Raw genomic sequence first — 18,596 nt, 5'->3', positions numbered from 1 at the left:
TGACAGGCTCTACATAAGATAAACTCTCCCTACACTTGGGGAAAAAGAGAATTTTATATTAAGTTGAATACACTAATATCTGGCATATTTTCCAAGGATACTGAGGAATACAATCTCCTGTGGAAAGTAAATTAAAAAAAACTTGTTATATGAAAACAGTAACTAAGTGGTTCTCTCCCAACCATGAGAAGACAGTGGGTGGTCCTCACATCAGGTCTGGCGTACTTGAGACCAAAGAAATCACAATATTCATAAGGCTGAAACGAAGTTACCTATCCCTATGCTTTTTAAAGATAATTTCACATTTGGCTACAAAAATGTGTGCATCATAAAAAGTTTTATTGGCAGATTTGCTTTATGGTTAACAAGTGGCAAATTAGCATTAGGTGGTGATTTACATTTATTAATTAAATCAGAACTGATAGTTTAAAATAAAACATAATATACCAAATAAGATGCAAACAAACTTAGGAATTCTGAAAAAACAAAAAATAAGCAAAACAAACAAACAAACAAACAAAAATTCACAAAATGTTCACAAACACAAATATTCAATGTACTGAGGGGCAAGGCAAACATAATCAATGCAGTGCTGACCAAAATTAATCACCTCAAATGCATGAATGAACAGTTCATTTAAAAACATGGAACATCAATAAGTAAAAGTTATGAAGATACATAATAAGTATCATATGAAAAATGAACACCAGGAGTTAAAGTAATCTTATAAAGTAGATACTGTAACAGTCACAAAATACTCAGCACTTTACAGACTGGACCCAAATCCATTCACACTACTGCCAGAAATCCAAATATAAATATTGAATGAGGGTAAACTATGCACTACTATTTATAACTTTAGTTCAACATTCATCTGTATTACACTGAATATTTGATTTGCAGACTCAATTGTTCACATTGGAGAAATATGATTCCTTATTATTTTTGTCTAGAAGAGACACTATTTTTTTTTTGGGAAAAAAATAAATAGGCTGTTTTCTGGCAACATGAAATGGAATGGGGCTATGTAGGGTCCTCCAAAAATGCATATTCTGTAACGACATAACCAAAAAAACCCTACCAAACATACCAGTATGCAAGAATAATCTCTAACACTGTGAATATTGGAAAGAAAATACCAGCCAAGTAACCACTGAATACAGCTAGGGTATCTTTCACCTAACATTTCTTCCATCAACACAATTAGGTAAGTCAAACCTTACTCGGTGAGTTGAAAAAAACCAACCCATCAACAAAACCATCACAAGTTGGAACAAGCTGTACTTGAAAGGCTATAAAACTATTTCCACCAGTCACTAAAACCAACTTCACTAAAGATGAATATTCTACACTGACAAAGTGATGGGAAGCAGCACTTTTGGAAAACTTTGCAATACATAAACAATATCTTTTTTTTTCTTTTCTTTTAATAATCAGACTAACTACATAGCCAACATCAGTGTGCACTGCTAGGCTTTGCTTATTAGCATTTAAGCTGCTGCAGTCATACCTCCTTCCACTGATTTGCTGAGTGTATGTGATGAAACCCTTCTCTTTGCACACTGCATTTCAGGCACTGACTCACAGCTGCAGTGGTGAATTAGGAGGTAGTCTCTCTGAGTAACACAGAACTTCCACAATGCCTGAAGACTGGGTGAGGTTTTAAAGACCATTTTGGGCTTGCCAGCCTGGAGCCTGGGGAGCTGCTGCAGTGCCCCCAGCACCATGGAGAGCTCCTGCTCGCCAGAGCCTCCCCCCGGGCCTGCAGCCCCCAGGCTTGGCCTTTACATCTGCTCCAGGGGGACCTGCAGCTCTTCCAGTCTCTTCCCCAAATCTGAAACCTTCTGCTTCAATGTTAAGTTCACAGGTGCAAGGTGAAAGGGTGGTAAAGCACCTTTCCATGCCCACTTCCCCAGAGTGGTGTGTAGGACTGAGGGTCTATTCTCCTTATAACCATACACTGAAGTTGCTGTATATTTAGAGATTCCAGTTCTGAAACTACTACCTAGGGTGCAAGTATCATGCATATATATAAACCTGTGTAAGACACATCATATTAAGATTAAGCTTTAAGCTATGCTTTTTTACTATTGAAGCTGGTATTTTTCATAACTCCATAGCATTTCTAACAGTATAGTTCCAATGATCCTGCAGTCCTTTCTGGCCCCTTGTATAACAGATATACACAAAAGCAGAACAGGAATGCAAACACCTTCAAAGATGGGAATTCTAGACCTCAGAAACATCCTTAACCTTCTATCTGTAGAGGAAATTTTATTTCATTTTTTTCTTTTAAATTGATCAATCCTAGTAAGCACATTAGGAAGATGTAGTGGCAGACAGTAAAAGAATGTCTGTCACAGGGTCAGACATTGGTACAGAAATCATTAAAATAATCACATCAATAAATTTCACTTTTAAATGGACAGTAACTACATTAGTCTACTGTCTGATGCTTCACAATCCTCCAGTAGCATTCAGTTCTATTTTGTATCAACTTTGCTCCAACAAAACACCTTTGTTTAACCCTGCTTAAGCTCAGGCACACACCCTACATATATATAAATACACACAGAGAACTGAAAAGACCGATGTTGAATGGAGTAATCATATAAACCTAATTTTACAGATGAACTCTTAAGGAGTTTAGGCTTGTAAGTTGAATATGTCAGAAAGGCAACCAGATTTAGACTCATGAATGTAGGGCATCAGCAATGCATAGTTCATCTGGGGTTTTATCATCAAAGCTATCAGTATTTTGATTCTTGAGACATGTATGTTCCCCTTCAGTAAATGTATCTATGCTTTTTCCTCCCATAAAAAACAAGACATAAAAGCAGTGGGAAGACCATAGCAAGAGGGTTTGGAATAAGGTCATTAATAAACTAAATTTGGGAACTTTCTAACATGTTATGTACCTAAGAATTCCTGAGCCCATCTCCCTTAACAGTTTCTTTTTTCTTTAAATACCACAATTTTGTTTCCCTCATTGCAGGGGGACAATGAAACAAATTTACTACTTCTTAAAAAAGATTTCACTAAGATAGAATTCACAGTATTCTTTGCTGAGAACCTGTGTAATACATCAAAGACTAGAAGTCTATAACATTCAGTAACAATATTAGTTAATGAACGGGAAAATCTGTAGGCCTCTCATAATCTCAATATACAGAAATAACCTGCATTACCAATTATATTTTCATTGTCTGCTTATCTTTATTGTAGATTCAAATACACAGACATTATCTGATGTTACTATCTGTAGTCATTTATGTTTTTGTAGGACTTCTTGTGAAGCCAAATTAAAAGTTCAGGGAATCTTTCTAAAATTCTTCTCTCCATTTAGGTTAATCATCTCTCTAGTCCTTGCTATGAATCATGTAAGTGTAAATCAAATAAATTCTGTGTCATTCAAGTAATATACTGAATGCTGCATTTGAAGTAAAGAGTTACACAAACAGCTCAAAAAGCAGAAATTATGGTAACTGCATTATGAAATTATTTAAAACTAGGATACCTGCCACCTACAACTCAAAGCAGAAACAGTCCATGTTTCTTCTAAAGTTACTCCAACCCTGTAAAACCTGGAAGATACTTAACCCTTTACTTAATTTTCTCTTGGTAGAAAGCATTTTCAATAAATGGCGAAACTCACTTTTTCAGCAGAAACAAGAACTGGAAAGTCATCAAGTCAGACAAAGGAATTGTTGTATCAGTAGATTCACTAACTGATCAAATGTGTTTAGAACTTGCGGCTTTGCTAGATGGACACTGATGGACACTCAGCTTGCAATAATTCACTCTGCAGACCTCCCTTGCTGATGTACAGGGCAAATTTTCTAAAGCAGGCTTATCTATGCAGAGGATGCAGGACTAACTTCTTTCAATTAGATATGAATGTACTGAAATATGGATCCTAGAACTTAAACTGCCTAGAACATACTTCAGCTAAAATTGGTCAGTTCTATCATTATCAATCAGCCATTCTACCATGCTCAGGAGCCAGCTTACATAAATTAAAATAAAACAAAACTACAATGAAGAAAGGATAATTCCTACAAAAAAAAAATTGTATTAAAAGTGTAAGACAGTTCCACACCATTGAACTAACTCTAAACCATCAATAGTTTGTGGCCTGCAACATGACTACAGGGTCTCTTCTCATTCTCCAAGACTGGTACCTGCACTGGAGATGCTTTTCTTAAATAATTTTTTTTTTTTTTTTAAATTGGCCCCATTGTTGGTAATCACAAGTTTTGAAAATTCAAACAACGGTCATAATACGATCATAGAACACTAAATGAGATTTTGCGTAAGTTACAAAGACATTATATAAGTTGATACTATTGGAGTCTGTGAGCTTAAAGCTACAATTTCTGACAAAAAGAGTGTATTTATAGTGGGAAAGGCACAATTAAGTTCTTTCAGATTGCTCTTTCACATGTAACTAGGATGGTGCCAGTACTTTAAAACAGAATATCACAAAACAAATTCCTACGTTCAGATACAAGTTGAGTGATTTGCCTTGTGAATGATTTTAATATCTTGTGTCATTTATAAAAAAACCCAAACCAAACAACAACTTCTGACCCTTTTTCCCAATCAATTAATGCAAATATTGTTACTACCTTGAAGAGGCTGCTGCTCAGAGCCCAAGAACACACAAGATCGCAAAAAAACCCCACATGTAAGGTGTTGACACGTAGACCTATGGAGCACAGTTACTGCATTAAGCACTTATATGTGAACTGTGCTGTTTGCACAGGAGTAAGAAAAATGTAGTTATTACTTACACCAAATTCTACTCTTCCAATGACAATTTTTTTTGTACTGGATCAAGAAGGCTGTTTTCAAAATAAAAGTTCAACATCTAGAATATGGGGGAAGAGAATAAAGGAATGGGACCTTTGGAAACCTTTAAAGACACAAAACTTTTAGTTTTGCTAGTCATGGTGGACAAGTATTTCTGAACAAAAGGAACTTAATAAAATGATGATAACATATTTGTCCTTGTAAATATGTAAAAATATTAACATGTTCTTACTGGAAAACAGAACATGGAAAGCCATAAAAAAAAAACAACAATTTGCTTTTCTTCTTAAATGTGAACAGAACTGTCAGGTAATTTTTCCATTTTGAGTCTTTAAAAAATCCTAGGAAGTAACTGAAAAGTCCAATTAGGCTATTACTGTTAAAGGGATCCAGACTTTTTGCACTTTTAACTAGGAATTTGAGGAGCTGCTCATGTTGTTTCCTCTTAGAACACAGAATCAAAATTACTGTCACATTTGAAGGAAACACCTCCAGAGGAAAACTGAAGCCCAGGTTCTCATGGCTAGTTCCCTATTTGTATTACCCTATAAGTGATTTAAATAAGCCTTAATCTAGAGGGATTTACAGGGAAAACATTGAACCACTTTGGCTACCTAAGTTACTTAACGTGTTTTTACCTTATTTTTAAATATTTCCAGAGACTAAAGAGTATTTCCTTGAATGGCACAGTTTTTGGTACCTGCTGTTCTTATATACAGTATATATATTTGTTTATAAATAACTGTGTAACCACAAGATTGCACTCAGAAAATTATAAAGTGATGTTTCAACATGTTTGCAGCATGAAGTCTAACTGGAAGAAGTGTTCTACCTTTCCATGCAGCAGCACATAGCAGATGCTTCCGATTTCTCGTTTTCTTTTTGCTTTTAAGATTGGCTTCACACAACCATTCTTCGAATTCCACACTCACAGCAAAACTTTGCCCATTCCACTGGGTACCTTGTTCCACATTCATGGCAGAACTTTGATAACTGTACAGATGAATTTCCTTCGCTGCTTTTTGAACTTCCTCCGTTGACTGCGGATGAGCAGTCTCCACTGTCATACCCAATTTTCCCATCAGATCTGAAAATCCCAAGATAAAAAACAAGCTCCATAACTGAGTTCAGCATAATTTGATGCAAAATTATTTTAATCCTTGCAGTGCAAGGTACTGCTATTGTACCATGTACTGCTATTGTACCATCCTTTTCAAGCTTACACTTCCTATTTATTTACAGTGGTATACTATATAGGTCTACCCAGACTCCTCTACATATCTACGGATACCCACCTTACTTTCCCTGCAGGAAAAAAGAAAATGCCAAAACTTGAGAAGCAGGGTTTAATATTTGATTCATTAGTTAGATTAACTAGTCTTCAAAAAAGTTAAAACTTAGCTAATCAAAACAAGAAAAGCTACAACAGCGATACAGTTATCCTAACCTTTAAAAGGGAAGACACCAGACAATTTGTGTGCTCAACAGGAACATTTAATTAAATTTTAATTGACCCATTTGAAAGAAATGTAAGGAGTTTCTGACATCTTTAACACTGTCTTCTGTTCACATCTGAGATAGCTGATGACAAAGGTGCTCTGTTCAAATACCCAAAATGTATTGAGTATCTTAAACATATCAAATAAAACTGACCATGAACTTATCTGCTAACTGCAGAGAACAGTATTTCCCCCAACTTCTTTTAGAGTAAGTACTTGATCCCCTTAATGAATATTATATTGCTGGTAAATTGCACAAAGTTAAAACCTACCTTGATTCTGAGTTGCTAGTTTTCCTTTTGTTTGTTACAGCACCTGTGCTCATGGTTCTTGCCACACTAGGAGGGGTTGATGTCCGTGTTTTTGTTGCACCTCTAAAACAACATAAATACACACAGAGAAATATATAAGAGAATATGCATTTACAAATCATCTAAAAAAATAGTTTAACAATTTACACATCGATTGATGGTATGAAAAATTATTACTTTTCTTTGGCCAAGACCGGACAGAAGAGCTTCAGCATGAATGTGCATGCATCAGACTGAGCATGGTTTGAATCTTACAATGACAAGCTGAACAGAATAGTAAATCCTTTCCTGTTTCTGTGTTTCACTTGCTGTCACACCAAAATAAAGGTCAGACCTGCACTACTGATTGTTTAGTACATTCTGGTGTCTACATGGACATGCCATTTTTTAGTATTGGCAGGGCTTTTAGAGAAATAGGGAGCAGCTGACTGCAGGTCAGTTTAAAAAGTATGTAGAAAGGATACTGTATTCCAAATACTTCATGACTAATATGAAGTGAGACACAGAATTTTTTCCTTCATACTTACAGACATTTAGGATGAATACTTCTCAAATGATGCTACAGATCTTCTGTCTTCAAAGCATAAGTATTATATTTACAAACATAAATAGGAGGAGATAAATTAAATTCTATCCAGATGGGTATTCGGAATTAATATTTTTTCCTATCCTGTCACAGTGTTCTTAAAATTGGCTTCAATAGTATGACCCCATGCCTGTGAAAGCTGCTTTCCTCAAGACTCATATGAGTTTTATGAGAAGACAGGACACAATGGATGGCACATCCTAGACATGAAAAATATCTCACTGCTTGCTCTGATGAGTAAAAACTCTGAGTCCCCTGAAAAATCTGAGTGGCACCAAGAAAGATAGGAAAAAGGTGGCCTTATCATCAGTGAACACTGACAGAACTCTTTCTCATTGCTCAGAAGAATTACCATCCACTGGAATCTCTTCTTCTTTGGCAAGACTTCAGTAACTGACATCTGATTCATGACTCACCAAGTTCTTGTGTTCTCATTCTTGAACACCAATGAGTAAATGAAATTTAAGTTTGGAGTGGGTCATGGACATTAAAAAAAAGTAAGATATCATTTAAAAAATCAGTCACCGAGAGCCCAATCAGCAACAAAACTTCAAAAGTGTTTTAGATGTTATTGGTTTGTTGGTTTTTTTTTTTTCTGTTTTTGTTTTGGTTTATTTTTTCTTCACTTCAGATGAAACTAACTGCTCCTTTCAGAGTTATGAACAACTTAGGCTTTATATGGTTTTGAAAGTATATGTAAGGAAGTGCATTCAACTCCAGTAACTTCAAACGCAACATTGACAACTGACAAATAACATACTGAAGAACTCTTAAATTTCAGGCATGCTGCATGACACCTTTCTTCCTTCATGTTATGATTGTAGGCTAAAGGTGGCTTTTCAGCTTCTGCCATCACTTAAGCACTTCAGTGGAAAAAGTCATCAAATGATTAAGCACAGAAGTGGTAATCTGGAACTAAATTTGATATTAAATCAAGTGAAATTATATCTAAATTAATTATTCAAGTTCAACAAGAGTGGATTCTACATGCAACAGGTAGAGTGGAACCACCAAATTTTCTGGTTCACTGGGCAGAACACCAATCTTCTCTGCTAATTTTCACATCTGCCCTCTTATTTAGCAAGGAGATTGTATTAATAAAATACTGAAGACTGAAAAGTACTACAAAGTTAGATCAGAATAAAAATCTGTTAGAAGTTACGGCAGCCTTTCAAAAATTACAAAAATCTAGGATATAATTTTAAGCATAACCTAAACTACAATGTTTCTAGGTAAGTATATTACTGTCTTGTGTTATTTGTTCTACACTGAAGAGTTCTACACTTGCATCATAATTGAATAAAATTGATTAGAGCTTAATAATGGAAAACACCTACTGGTCTGTCACTTTACTTGTCATGGAAGCTAGAAAAGCATATAAAGAAAAATTCATTTATAAACACAAGTGACACAGGTCAAGGACAACCAAGACAATGATACAAAGAACACAAATGTCTAAATTCCTCTTATGACAACTCCAAGTAATTTAAAATAAATTTTCCTAATTATTACTCACAGTTTTCTCTGTATTTTCATCTTAGAACCAACATACTACTTTTTCAAAACTAATAGCATGAATTTCTGAAATAACTTCAAGGATGTACTGTGAATCAATAATTTTTTAATATAATAATGCTAGGAATCCTCAATACTTGAAAGAAATAAACATGAAAAAAATATCCACTACTCCTTTCTGTATTCCAACTGTTCACTCCTCCTGAGAGCATGCAATCTACCCCAGTTAGTAATCTGAAAATTCTCCTGATGCTTTAATACTAGGTGTACACTAGAGAAATTTCCCAGAAGTTAGTGTTTTAAAACCATACTCCATGTGGTGTCTAGTACAGCAATACAGACTGCTGACTGAACTAGGGAAAAAAACAAAAAACAAACCCAAAATATTGAAAAGACACAATCAAAGTGCTCTTTCCATCTTGTCTGCTGAGGGAGGCAGCAGGAGGTCCCATAAATAGATAAAACATGATTCATTAAAGATTTAAGAAGGGTATCTAAATTCTGAAATGTTTCAACATTGCATTCTGCAGCACTTCTGTAGGTTTTTTTCCCCCAATTAGTTTTCTAAAAATACAGAAACCCCCCAAAATCTATTTAATGGCTATATACTTAATGAGGGTCTTTATAACTGTAATGATTTCTGACATTTTGATGAGTAAATCAACAAAAAAAGCAGGCTACCACTGTCAACATTTTTATTCAGCCCAGATCTAGACACATAATAAGCATCAGGTTTCATGTCTATTCAATGATACATCTTGGAATTGCACTCTCAAGTTGAAATGTGATCTCTAGAGCCAGATGTCTTCCAACAAAGTCAGATATTCCTGATTATCTCAACTTTTGTCACTGTAGCTTGGTCTCTTCTGATCTGTCCCAACCTCTGCCACGTCTGTGTCCAGCTCTGCTGGGTCTTTTTGGTTTTGCCTGACAGCAGATGAGGCTGTGTAGCAATGTCACCTTGAACTCTTAAAAGCTAGACATGCCTTCAAAGGTGCTTATTATCTATTTTCAGTTTCCAAAGAAATAAGATTGAAGGGGATTTCCATTTCTAAAGCAGCTCACGCTGTACTCATCTAGTTGAGTTACCACTGCTTGCAAAATGAAAAACTGAAAGAAATTTTCAAAAGCAAAAAAAAAAAATTATTTTTTTTTTTGCCTTTGCCGAGTTACACATTCACAAAGTTCTTGGATTTTGCTAAAAACTGCTGAAATATCAAGCTTGCTTCCTACACAGGGCGTTTCTACATATTCTTCATAGCTACCACTGTCACCCACAACAGCTCATATTTCTGTACAAAATCATAAATAAGTTCCATATGACTAAGGACATGCACGTCCAGAAACCTTTCCATAAATTAACCATCCATATTGCTGTGCTGAATTTAGCACTTTCTAATAGCCATTCACATTAACTAGTGCTACTGGTATATAACTTACTGAATAACTTCCTTCGTGCAAGGAAGGCAGATTTAATTCACAAACCCAGTGGACTATCTGAATACGAACAGTGATATTACGAAGAGTAGAGTAAGAGCCTGTACTGTTTAAGAAGTTCTCTCACAAAGAAAAACCAAAGCACTGCTGTGGTGACAGGGGCTATGGTAAGCACAGTTAGTAACTTACTAAGCCAGATGTGCAAAACCTTTGTAACGTATTAAACAATTAAAACCCAACCTAATTGTTTTATGGTTCACAGGCTTTATACACTGTAAACAAGTATACAAAGGAGCAATAAAAGAAAAAAAAAAGTTTGTCTAAGAAGCGCTTCTTCCCTTTCATTTCTTATCCTTTTTAAAATAGAAACTTGAGTTCAAATATTCTAGTCCAGACTCAAAGATGATTCAGCTTTGTTTTCAACACTGAAACAGCACTAAGATCTTAAACTTTCTGAATATTCAGAAGTCTTTATCTGAGACAAGTTTGATTTAATTACAAAGTCTGCCTTACTTATATTGTTGGCTCATCACTACAGAGGTAGAAGACGGATAAATATTTGTCTTTTACTTGGTCATAGAACATGTGTCTCTAAGATAGGTCCATAATCAGTCAGTAGCAGAAGAAATCGTATCTCAAAAAAGTATTCACCTTTTTTTTTCTAGTATGAAGCTGTTTACTCAGCATGAAACATATACTAATTATATTATGTACTCTTCTCCCATAGCATTTACATTGAAATCATACTTTCAGCAGATGGCTGTCAAGGTCACACTTTTACTATTCCAAAGCTTTGTAGGAAAATTTCTGAAAAACAGATAAACCACACTGATTTGTGATACTTACTTCTTTATAGGCAACAACTCATTTGGTCTTTTGATGGTACTGTCTGTCTTTGTATCAATGTCATAAAGGTTTTGCACATTTCTTCCAGTTCGCAGTGGTGGGCCTAATTTGTCCATCTTACTACTAAAACATATAAAGGGGTACTCATAAGGAGATTGGTAATTTGCTATTTAAGCTATTGCAACAAACAAATAAATAAATAAATATTCACTATTAAAGATTCATATTCCCAAGGAACTCTCATTGACTAAAAAAAATGTACAAAACAGACTTTAATAATTCAGAAAAAAAAGGGTTTCTTTAAAGAGGAGAGGATTTGATAGACTTACATTTGGGTTATGTTTCCAATAATTTTTTTCTTTAAATAATTTTTTTAAACAAAATTAAAAAAACCCTAATGCCAGTTATCCACACAAACTGTACAACACACTCATGTGTGGCCTTCTAAGAATGGCTTTTCTAACGCTAAACACTTATCACATCTGGAAAAAGGGGCTCATAATTACAAGTCACAGTAACTTTACCAAGATATTAGAAAATAACCAAGACGTAAATAAAAGCCTCCTTAAATTTACAATTAAGAAGGAAATTTTTTCCCCTTTTTTGATTTTTTTTTTGTTAAAAGCTGAGCATTGTGCCCAAAGAGGGTAACATGACTTCCAGACTTCCATTCCCCATTCTCTTTTCTTTTATGAAGATGAGAAAAAAACAGAGGAAAGTCTGAAAAAACAAACAAAAAGCCAACCTCAAAACAAAACACACTAACAAAACAACAGCTTTGTTTTAGTAGCAAAAAACTCACTCTCACAAACAGTACTATATACACAAGCAATATTTAAACACTTTTTACTATTACAAATAACATTTCCAAATAAAAAGTACACCAAAATTTTTTTTAAAAAAGTATTAAAAAAAAAAAAAGCAGCCCACCACCATCCCTTCCAAACACCATCACAAGAACTATAGCTTTTAGGAAATCATAACTTCTATAGTTCTTAATCACTTAAGGCTATAAAGTAAACCCTGCAAAAAGAAAATTCTATTTTCATCCCTAACTCAATAATGTAACAGAAGGTTCTTCTTATTCTCAAAAATATATTATAACTTAATCCTAACTGAAAAAATTGAGACATTTAGAGTATTTCATTGATCATTCAGAAATTAAAGAACTATAAAGAAGCAAAGCAAAATGGACAGAAATGCCAAGGTAGCTGAAACCTAGCTCTTCTGGAAGCTTTTGACTCCTGAAGGGATGCAATAAGGAAAAACAAACAAGCAAAACCAACAAAACACACTGGAGAAAGTGTTTCTTTAAATTACTATGCAGTTTTCTGATTCTTGTCATAGAATCTCAATGAACTACATGCCAAGAAAATTACTAAACAGCTAATTGCTGCCAAGGAAGCATATTACTTTCAACACAGCTTTTAACATATTTATTAAAAAAAGGCTTTGGTGCATCTCCAACATACCTATTATACTATTTCTAATTTTCCTTCTACAATAATATTCTATAAAATTTGCCATATAATTAGTTTTTTTGGGGGGAAGCTTCTGATGTGAACTTTGCAGTCCACATAATATCTGTAAAGTGTCAAAGGAAACCTCCCCATAAGGAATAAATACACATCAATGCTAAATGATATTCACTCATAAAGTCAGCAGGAACACTGAGATTTTAGTCCTGATAATTTCAAACCAACTAATGTAGGCTACAAGATAAGTTCTAGAGTTTCTCTTCCCACTCTTTCTCCCAAGCAGAAGTTCTAGTTCAAACTAATTAATTCAGGAAATGCTTAATCCATTCCTGTTTGATCAAATATGTACTCCTTACATATTTCCCAAGGACTGGGGAACAAGGCTGATGCCTTTGACACTGCAAGTCACTCCAACCTATTACAATTTTCTTAGCTCTTTTCTGAACCTTTAAGTTTATCAGCATAACCCATGGACTCCAGAACTTCTGGAATATTTAAGACAATAATCTAGAAGTAGTCATGATACTGCCCAAATAAAGACATAGCGTTCTTCCTCACTTAAAACACAAAACCAAAAAGCCCAAAACCAACAGCCCTTTCATGTACTAATGTAAAGAACAATCATAAGAAACTTCTGAAATGACCACGGAGATAAATTCTAGTTTACCTAGATTTAACTGAACAAAGCCATGAAAGTTATAGCCTTAAAGGAAGAAACAAGCTATTTTAAAAATATAGTGCTTTTAAAGGCTATGCACGCTATATGGCAAATATGGAAGTGGAATTAAAAATTCACTGATAGTGGTTTAGTGTGCCATTCATATTGCATTTCAGCTGTAAAACAGTATTGGATGCATCACTAACATACATGATTCCCAGTAGGCATAACTTTGACAAGCTTTACACTAAATAGTATGTTTAATCCCCCAAACCAAATAAAGTAAAACATCACATAGTCTTCCAAGTCCCAGTAAAAAAAAAAAAAAAAAAAAAAAAAAAAAAAAAAAAAAAGCCAAATACTGTTTATAAAAGAAACATGCATAGACAATCTATAAATGCAAAAAAACTCTGGCTGGCCACAAACCGTGGTTTCAGTTTCTGCTAGACAAAACTGTTTGCAAGTGGAGGTGGATTTAGCCTGTTTGCTTAGCAGTAGGATAGGAAGAACCACCTACCCATTTTTAACTCCTCAAGATCTTACTAGTTCTGACAGTTAACTAGAACTGCCCCACCTCTAAAGAAATGTAAGATAGTGCTACACTGTACTCTTACCAAATATGTATCAAACTTAGAATCTTAACATGATTCACTATAAAATATATTCACTATAAAATAATTTTCCTTTTCCCTGTGCTTTGATATCAAAAAGATGAAAAGTTATTTTCATGCACGGGAACGAAGGTTTTCCTAATGACTGCAATAGAGTCACACACTGCTTACACTTTCACTTGCTTTTCTAGTGGACTTGGAAATGATACCCTTATATTAATACTTATAATTGGCTGTGCTCTTCTTCTGTACAGCCAGTAGAAAAAAACCAGCAGAGTTCAGTTGCCATATCCTGAGCTACTTGTGTAAAGTAAGCTGAAACTAACCTAGCTTATGTTGATGATGCTGTGGTGTCTCAGTAGTAGAAGAGGTGAATTAAAATTTTAAAAAGAAACAATATAGCAAAAAAAGACCTAGATAAGGGAGTTAATAAAATTTGGTTCTATTTCAGCTCATAGAAAATAAAAATCTATACTGCGATATCGAAGTTGAACTTCATTCGAAATGAAGTTCAAGAATCTTTACTGAATAAAGCGCCTTTGAAACCCAGTTTTGCTTTAACTCAAAAGCAGCTTCGTGGAACAGCCACAAGCTTCAGGCAGCAGTTCAAGAGTGCCACCTAAAGCGCAAGTTGGAAACTGCACGCCTGGGGATTTTCCTCGCTTCTGGCTGCTAACGAGCCAGTTTCTTGCCCCTTCCCAGGTTCCATGATTATACAAGAAAGCAGCTGACCCCCCTCCAATATACATATAATTCATCCTTGATACTGCTACATATAATTTTAATTCTACAATAAATCCTCACGTTTCTCTGCCAAATTTACAACAGTCTAGGCAAAAATTGAAGGTTTTGCTGTCTTCATATGTAAACCTCTGCCAGAATTAGTTTTCCATAGGGCAAACTGCAGGAGCTTGTTCTTAAAGCAAAATTTGAAATTCAGCCTGGCCCAAAAGAGTGTGTAGGATCTGAAATATTTGCCAAGGAGAAAAATAAGTTGTGTGATGCCTTAACATTCCATTTGAAAGACTTCACTTAAAACAACATATGTGTGACACCGTGCTTGGTACATCAGTTCACTAACTCAGAAGAAAGAGTAGGACATCTTACAGCATGAGTTCTGCCTGACAGATACTACACAATTTCAGATCTCATGTACAGCTTGTCATTTACTACTTAAATTGTAAATGTAGCAAAAGAAACATGTTTTGTTTCATCTTAATGATAACTGTTTTTATAAAATTTTAAAGGGCTTTTAGAATTCTAGCAGCAATTAGCTATAGCCTAAATTATAAGATGCTTTAATGTTTAAAACCTGTATCACTATAATATTAACTATTCTTACTCTGATATAGGAGGTTGACCATGCCTGTCACTAGTGACAAATCTGAGGCACCTCTTTCATGTTGTAACTGCTTCTACAACTCTTCACTTCAATGAAAACCCTGATGTATTTATTCTCATAAATGAATCCAATATAGCCATAAGAAAGAACTGCTAAGTCTCAGAACTCTTTTCTAAGTGAAAAAGACATCTGTGAGAAGACTGGTTAGTATGAACAGAAAGATATCATAAGGACTATTTGGCAAAGACAAGAAGAGAACAATTTTTTTACAAGGGAGAAGTGAGAAGGACACACTAACACCATTCATACTCTTAAAAAATTAGAAATTGTGTAGGCAATTAAGTAAGGTTATGAGCTGAACTAACATTCACTACCTCTCATCAAAGATTGTCTGAGAGTTATGCCAGTCAGCTATTTGCAGTTACCAGCATGTGTGAACAGACAGAACCTGTGCAAACATTTCTCCATATATTACCTGCTATTTGGCTTGGTCACACCAGAAGTCTCCCTCCAACCTTCTGAAGAGGAAATGAAGTCTACAGAATACATGGTAGTAAGTCCAGTGAGCAACTGACTGGTAAAATGAAATAAAACTTCCCTGTTAAGAGTGAAGTTCAAAACTTGTAGCCCCTCACAAACCAATACAAACTGAAATTAAAAATCTAACAGGAAAAAGAAATTCCCAGACAGATGGGATGTATCACTGCGATCAGAAACATGTCTTCAAATTATGTCAACTGACTTGTTTTACTGTGGTTTGCAGACCTACTTGTTTGCCACTTCGCAATAGGTGTTAATTCAACTTCTGCATCTCAACCATGCTGTGCCTTTCCCCCATTGGTTTGAATTCCATTCTTTCCTTTCCCTGGGAAAAGGACACCCTTCTGTAACCAGCATTTCAACTTCATCTTTCTTCCCTGTATTACCATTCCTCTCTCACAATGATCACGGTTTCACATAGCAATACATCCCTCTTCCTGTGGTATCATTTCCTTGTACTTGTGCTATGCCTACCCAACACAAGCCCCTTTACTTCTGATACAAATAATTTACTTTTGCTCACATTCAGCTTATGCCATTTTCTGGAGATGCACAAGATAACCCTTTCCTTTATTCCTGTACCCCATCCATTTGTTGTTTCTGAAATATGAATGCTGTCTCCGATTACATCACATCTATGACACACCTTTAACTTTATAATTCTCTTCAACCTCTCATTTCTCACTAACCTAAGATCACCATTCCCAAATTTTAGTTTTGAGAAAATACGGGAAAAGAGAGCAGTGGGAACAGAAAAGCTGAAGTCTGATGCAAAGCAAAGAAAAGCAAAAGTCAATCATACAGGACAATACAGCAATGCTTCTCCTTTCCCATCTCCCCCTAGAATGTGTTCCTTCATCTAACACCAAAAGTACCATTCCACTGATTTGATTAAACATATAGATCTCTATTGCACGTGGTTTCTCTTTTCATTGTGTCACTTGACAATTAAAGAACTCTGTTTATCCAGTTCCACAACCCAGCTATCTTTGTTGGTTTCCTCAAGTAATTTCTTCTTTCCCTCCATAGAAAATTTGTTGTTCACTAATACAAAGACTCTTTGTCCTCTCAACTTACCTCTACTTCTTGCATGGTCTTACCCTTAACACTGGAGACTAAAAGGCTTGTTAGCTTCAAGTTCCAGTTGTCTGCTCAACTTTACATCACATTCTTTACTTCCTTTGCATTGCTGCCAACCCTTTGTTTCATCCCTAAAGCAAGTTTTTCCAGCTCCATTTCTTAATACTATAAACATACTCAACCTCTCCCATGTTAAAATCCTAATAATCCATGTGTGACCAAGAGGTTCTGCTGGACCCATACCAAGAAGACCACTACAAGAAAACTGGACACTGTCTAAAAAACAAGTCAAGGCCAATGATTAGTGCTTATTCAGCTAAGTACAGATGGGTGCTGTGTGAGCCCAATAGAAGAGTATGCCACATGCTGCTCTGATATGCAAAAAATTTGCTTCGAAGACAAACAAGTGCTTAATTTGAACTAAGTAGAGGTATAAAGGTTCAAGTCAAATTATTGACTTAGGAAGCATGTAAAATAATCGATACATGATCAATGTGACTAGATAATCCAGGGGAGTGTTGGAGACCTTTTGTGCATGAACTGTGTAGGGCAACCTGTACCAAGGTAGCCATACCAGTAGCAGCAGATACTGCTGAGGTTACCTAGATAACTATCAGAATCATTAAATTTGGGTACAGATTAGACAAAAAACAGGGAACAATAGAGAAAGCAAAATTAAAAGGCAGGTTTTCTGGGAGCAGAGTAGGAGGAAGAGTGATGCAAAATACCCAGAAAATGGAGCAGGAGGTGGTAGGAGGAAAATGGAGAAATGTGATATAAAATCAGGCAGTGAGTAACAGATGGTGGGATTTTCTAACAGTAGAAGCATAGACACCTACAAACAGTACTGAAGCTGACTTGTAGACCAATGACTATTAGGAGACTGAAGCCAGGGGTAGGTGGTGGTTAAACTGTTGATAACTTCATGGACTCCACATTTAGTGTGTCTGGAAGACTTGATACCTTACAAGTGGATGAAGAGGGACAAAACTGCATCCTCATGCTCCATTGTGTTAGGAAAGAGGTGTGACAGAGCCATCATGCACTTGGGCATAACTTGTAAGACTTAGGAGTAAAAAAACCTAAAAATTACTAGTTTTGTGTAATTAATAAAGCTGGTTTTCCCCATGAGACCTTTCAGAATGTCCCACTTCTCCCCTTAAAACAAAAGACATTATTATTTTTCACCTTATACAGCCTTCACCTAATCTAATACTCAATTTTCTAGGAAGAAATCTCCTTCAATCACAAATCATGAAACTGCAGTCATATTATTGTATTGTTATATCTTCTCTCAGCATTCCTTGGTCCTCCTCAAACTTACGTGAAACAGCGTGAATTGTTGTCTTCATTTCCTTCCATCATTTTGTTTTTGAGATAGTCTGCACTGACTACCCCCTGGCAAAGCATCAGTGACAGCCTTACTCACACCCTTTCATGACATTTTCACTGAATGTAGATTACTTTCTGATAATCCACATCTACTGCTGCTGTTGTAGAGCACTGGTTTCTGTTGCCTTATTTGTGCTCATTCACTTGATGTCTCAAGCCTTTTAAGACAGGATAACGAAGAGGGAAAGTACCCAACCTTTTGGGCTAACAGGGAAGACTGTCACAATTGGTTTGTGATCTGTGGCACAGGCCTCCTTTATTTCCACAAATTTCAGGAAATACAGATTTATAATTTTTTTACTAAGTAAAAAAAAATAAAATCAGTTTCATCCACTTTTGCATATTTCATAACTTTTACTTCATATCAGTTTTTATCACTTTACCTCCTTTGGTGTTATTTTAACATTAGAAATGCATACTTGCCTACTCTAATTTTCCTTAAACATTAATTGTATTTATAAAGAAAGGCTAAATTAAAACAATGCACTT

The 18,596-nt window shown here is 35.4% G+C and overlaps 1 protein-coding gene across 2 annotated transcripts in view; it reads right to left on the bottom strand.

Moving 5' to 3' along the window:
* Nucleotides 1-318: 318 nt before the first annotated feature.
* The window catches only part of ZC2HC1A (zinc finger C2HC-type containing 1A), a 36,412-nt gene continuing 18,134 nt past the window's right edge, over nucleotides 319-18,596 (bottom strand). The window contains exons 8-10 of one of the 2 annotated variants that reach the window (XM_030446286.1): nucleotides 11,007-11,129; nucleotides 6,584-6,685; nucleotides 5,124-5,899 (exon numbers count right to left, since the gene is read on the bottom strand). In XM_030446286.1, coding sequence (XP_030302146.1) covers nucleotides 5,713-5,899; nucleotides 6,584-6,685; nucleotides 11,007-11,129 — 412 coding nt within the window. In that variant the 3' untranslated portion in view covers nucleotides 5,124-5,712. Of the gene's footprint in view, nucleotides 5,900-6,583; nucleotides 6,686-11,006; nucleotides 11,130-18,596 lie in introns of both variants that reach the window. The other variant, XM_030446288.1, reaches the window with a different exon arrangement.

This window comes from Calypte anna, chromosome 2 (genome assembly GCF_003957555.1).
Source record: "Calypte anna isolate BGI_N300 chromosome 2, bCalAnn1_v1.p, whole genome shotgun sequence".
NCBI classification, from domain to species: Eukaryota; Metazoa; Chordata; class Aves; order Apodiformes; family Trochilidae; genus Calypte; species Calypte anna.
This window is presented reverse-complemented; position numbering and strand designations above follow the sequence as displayed.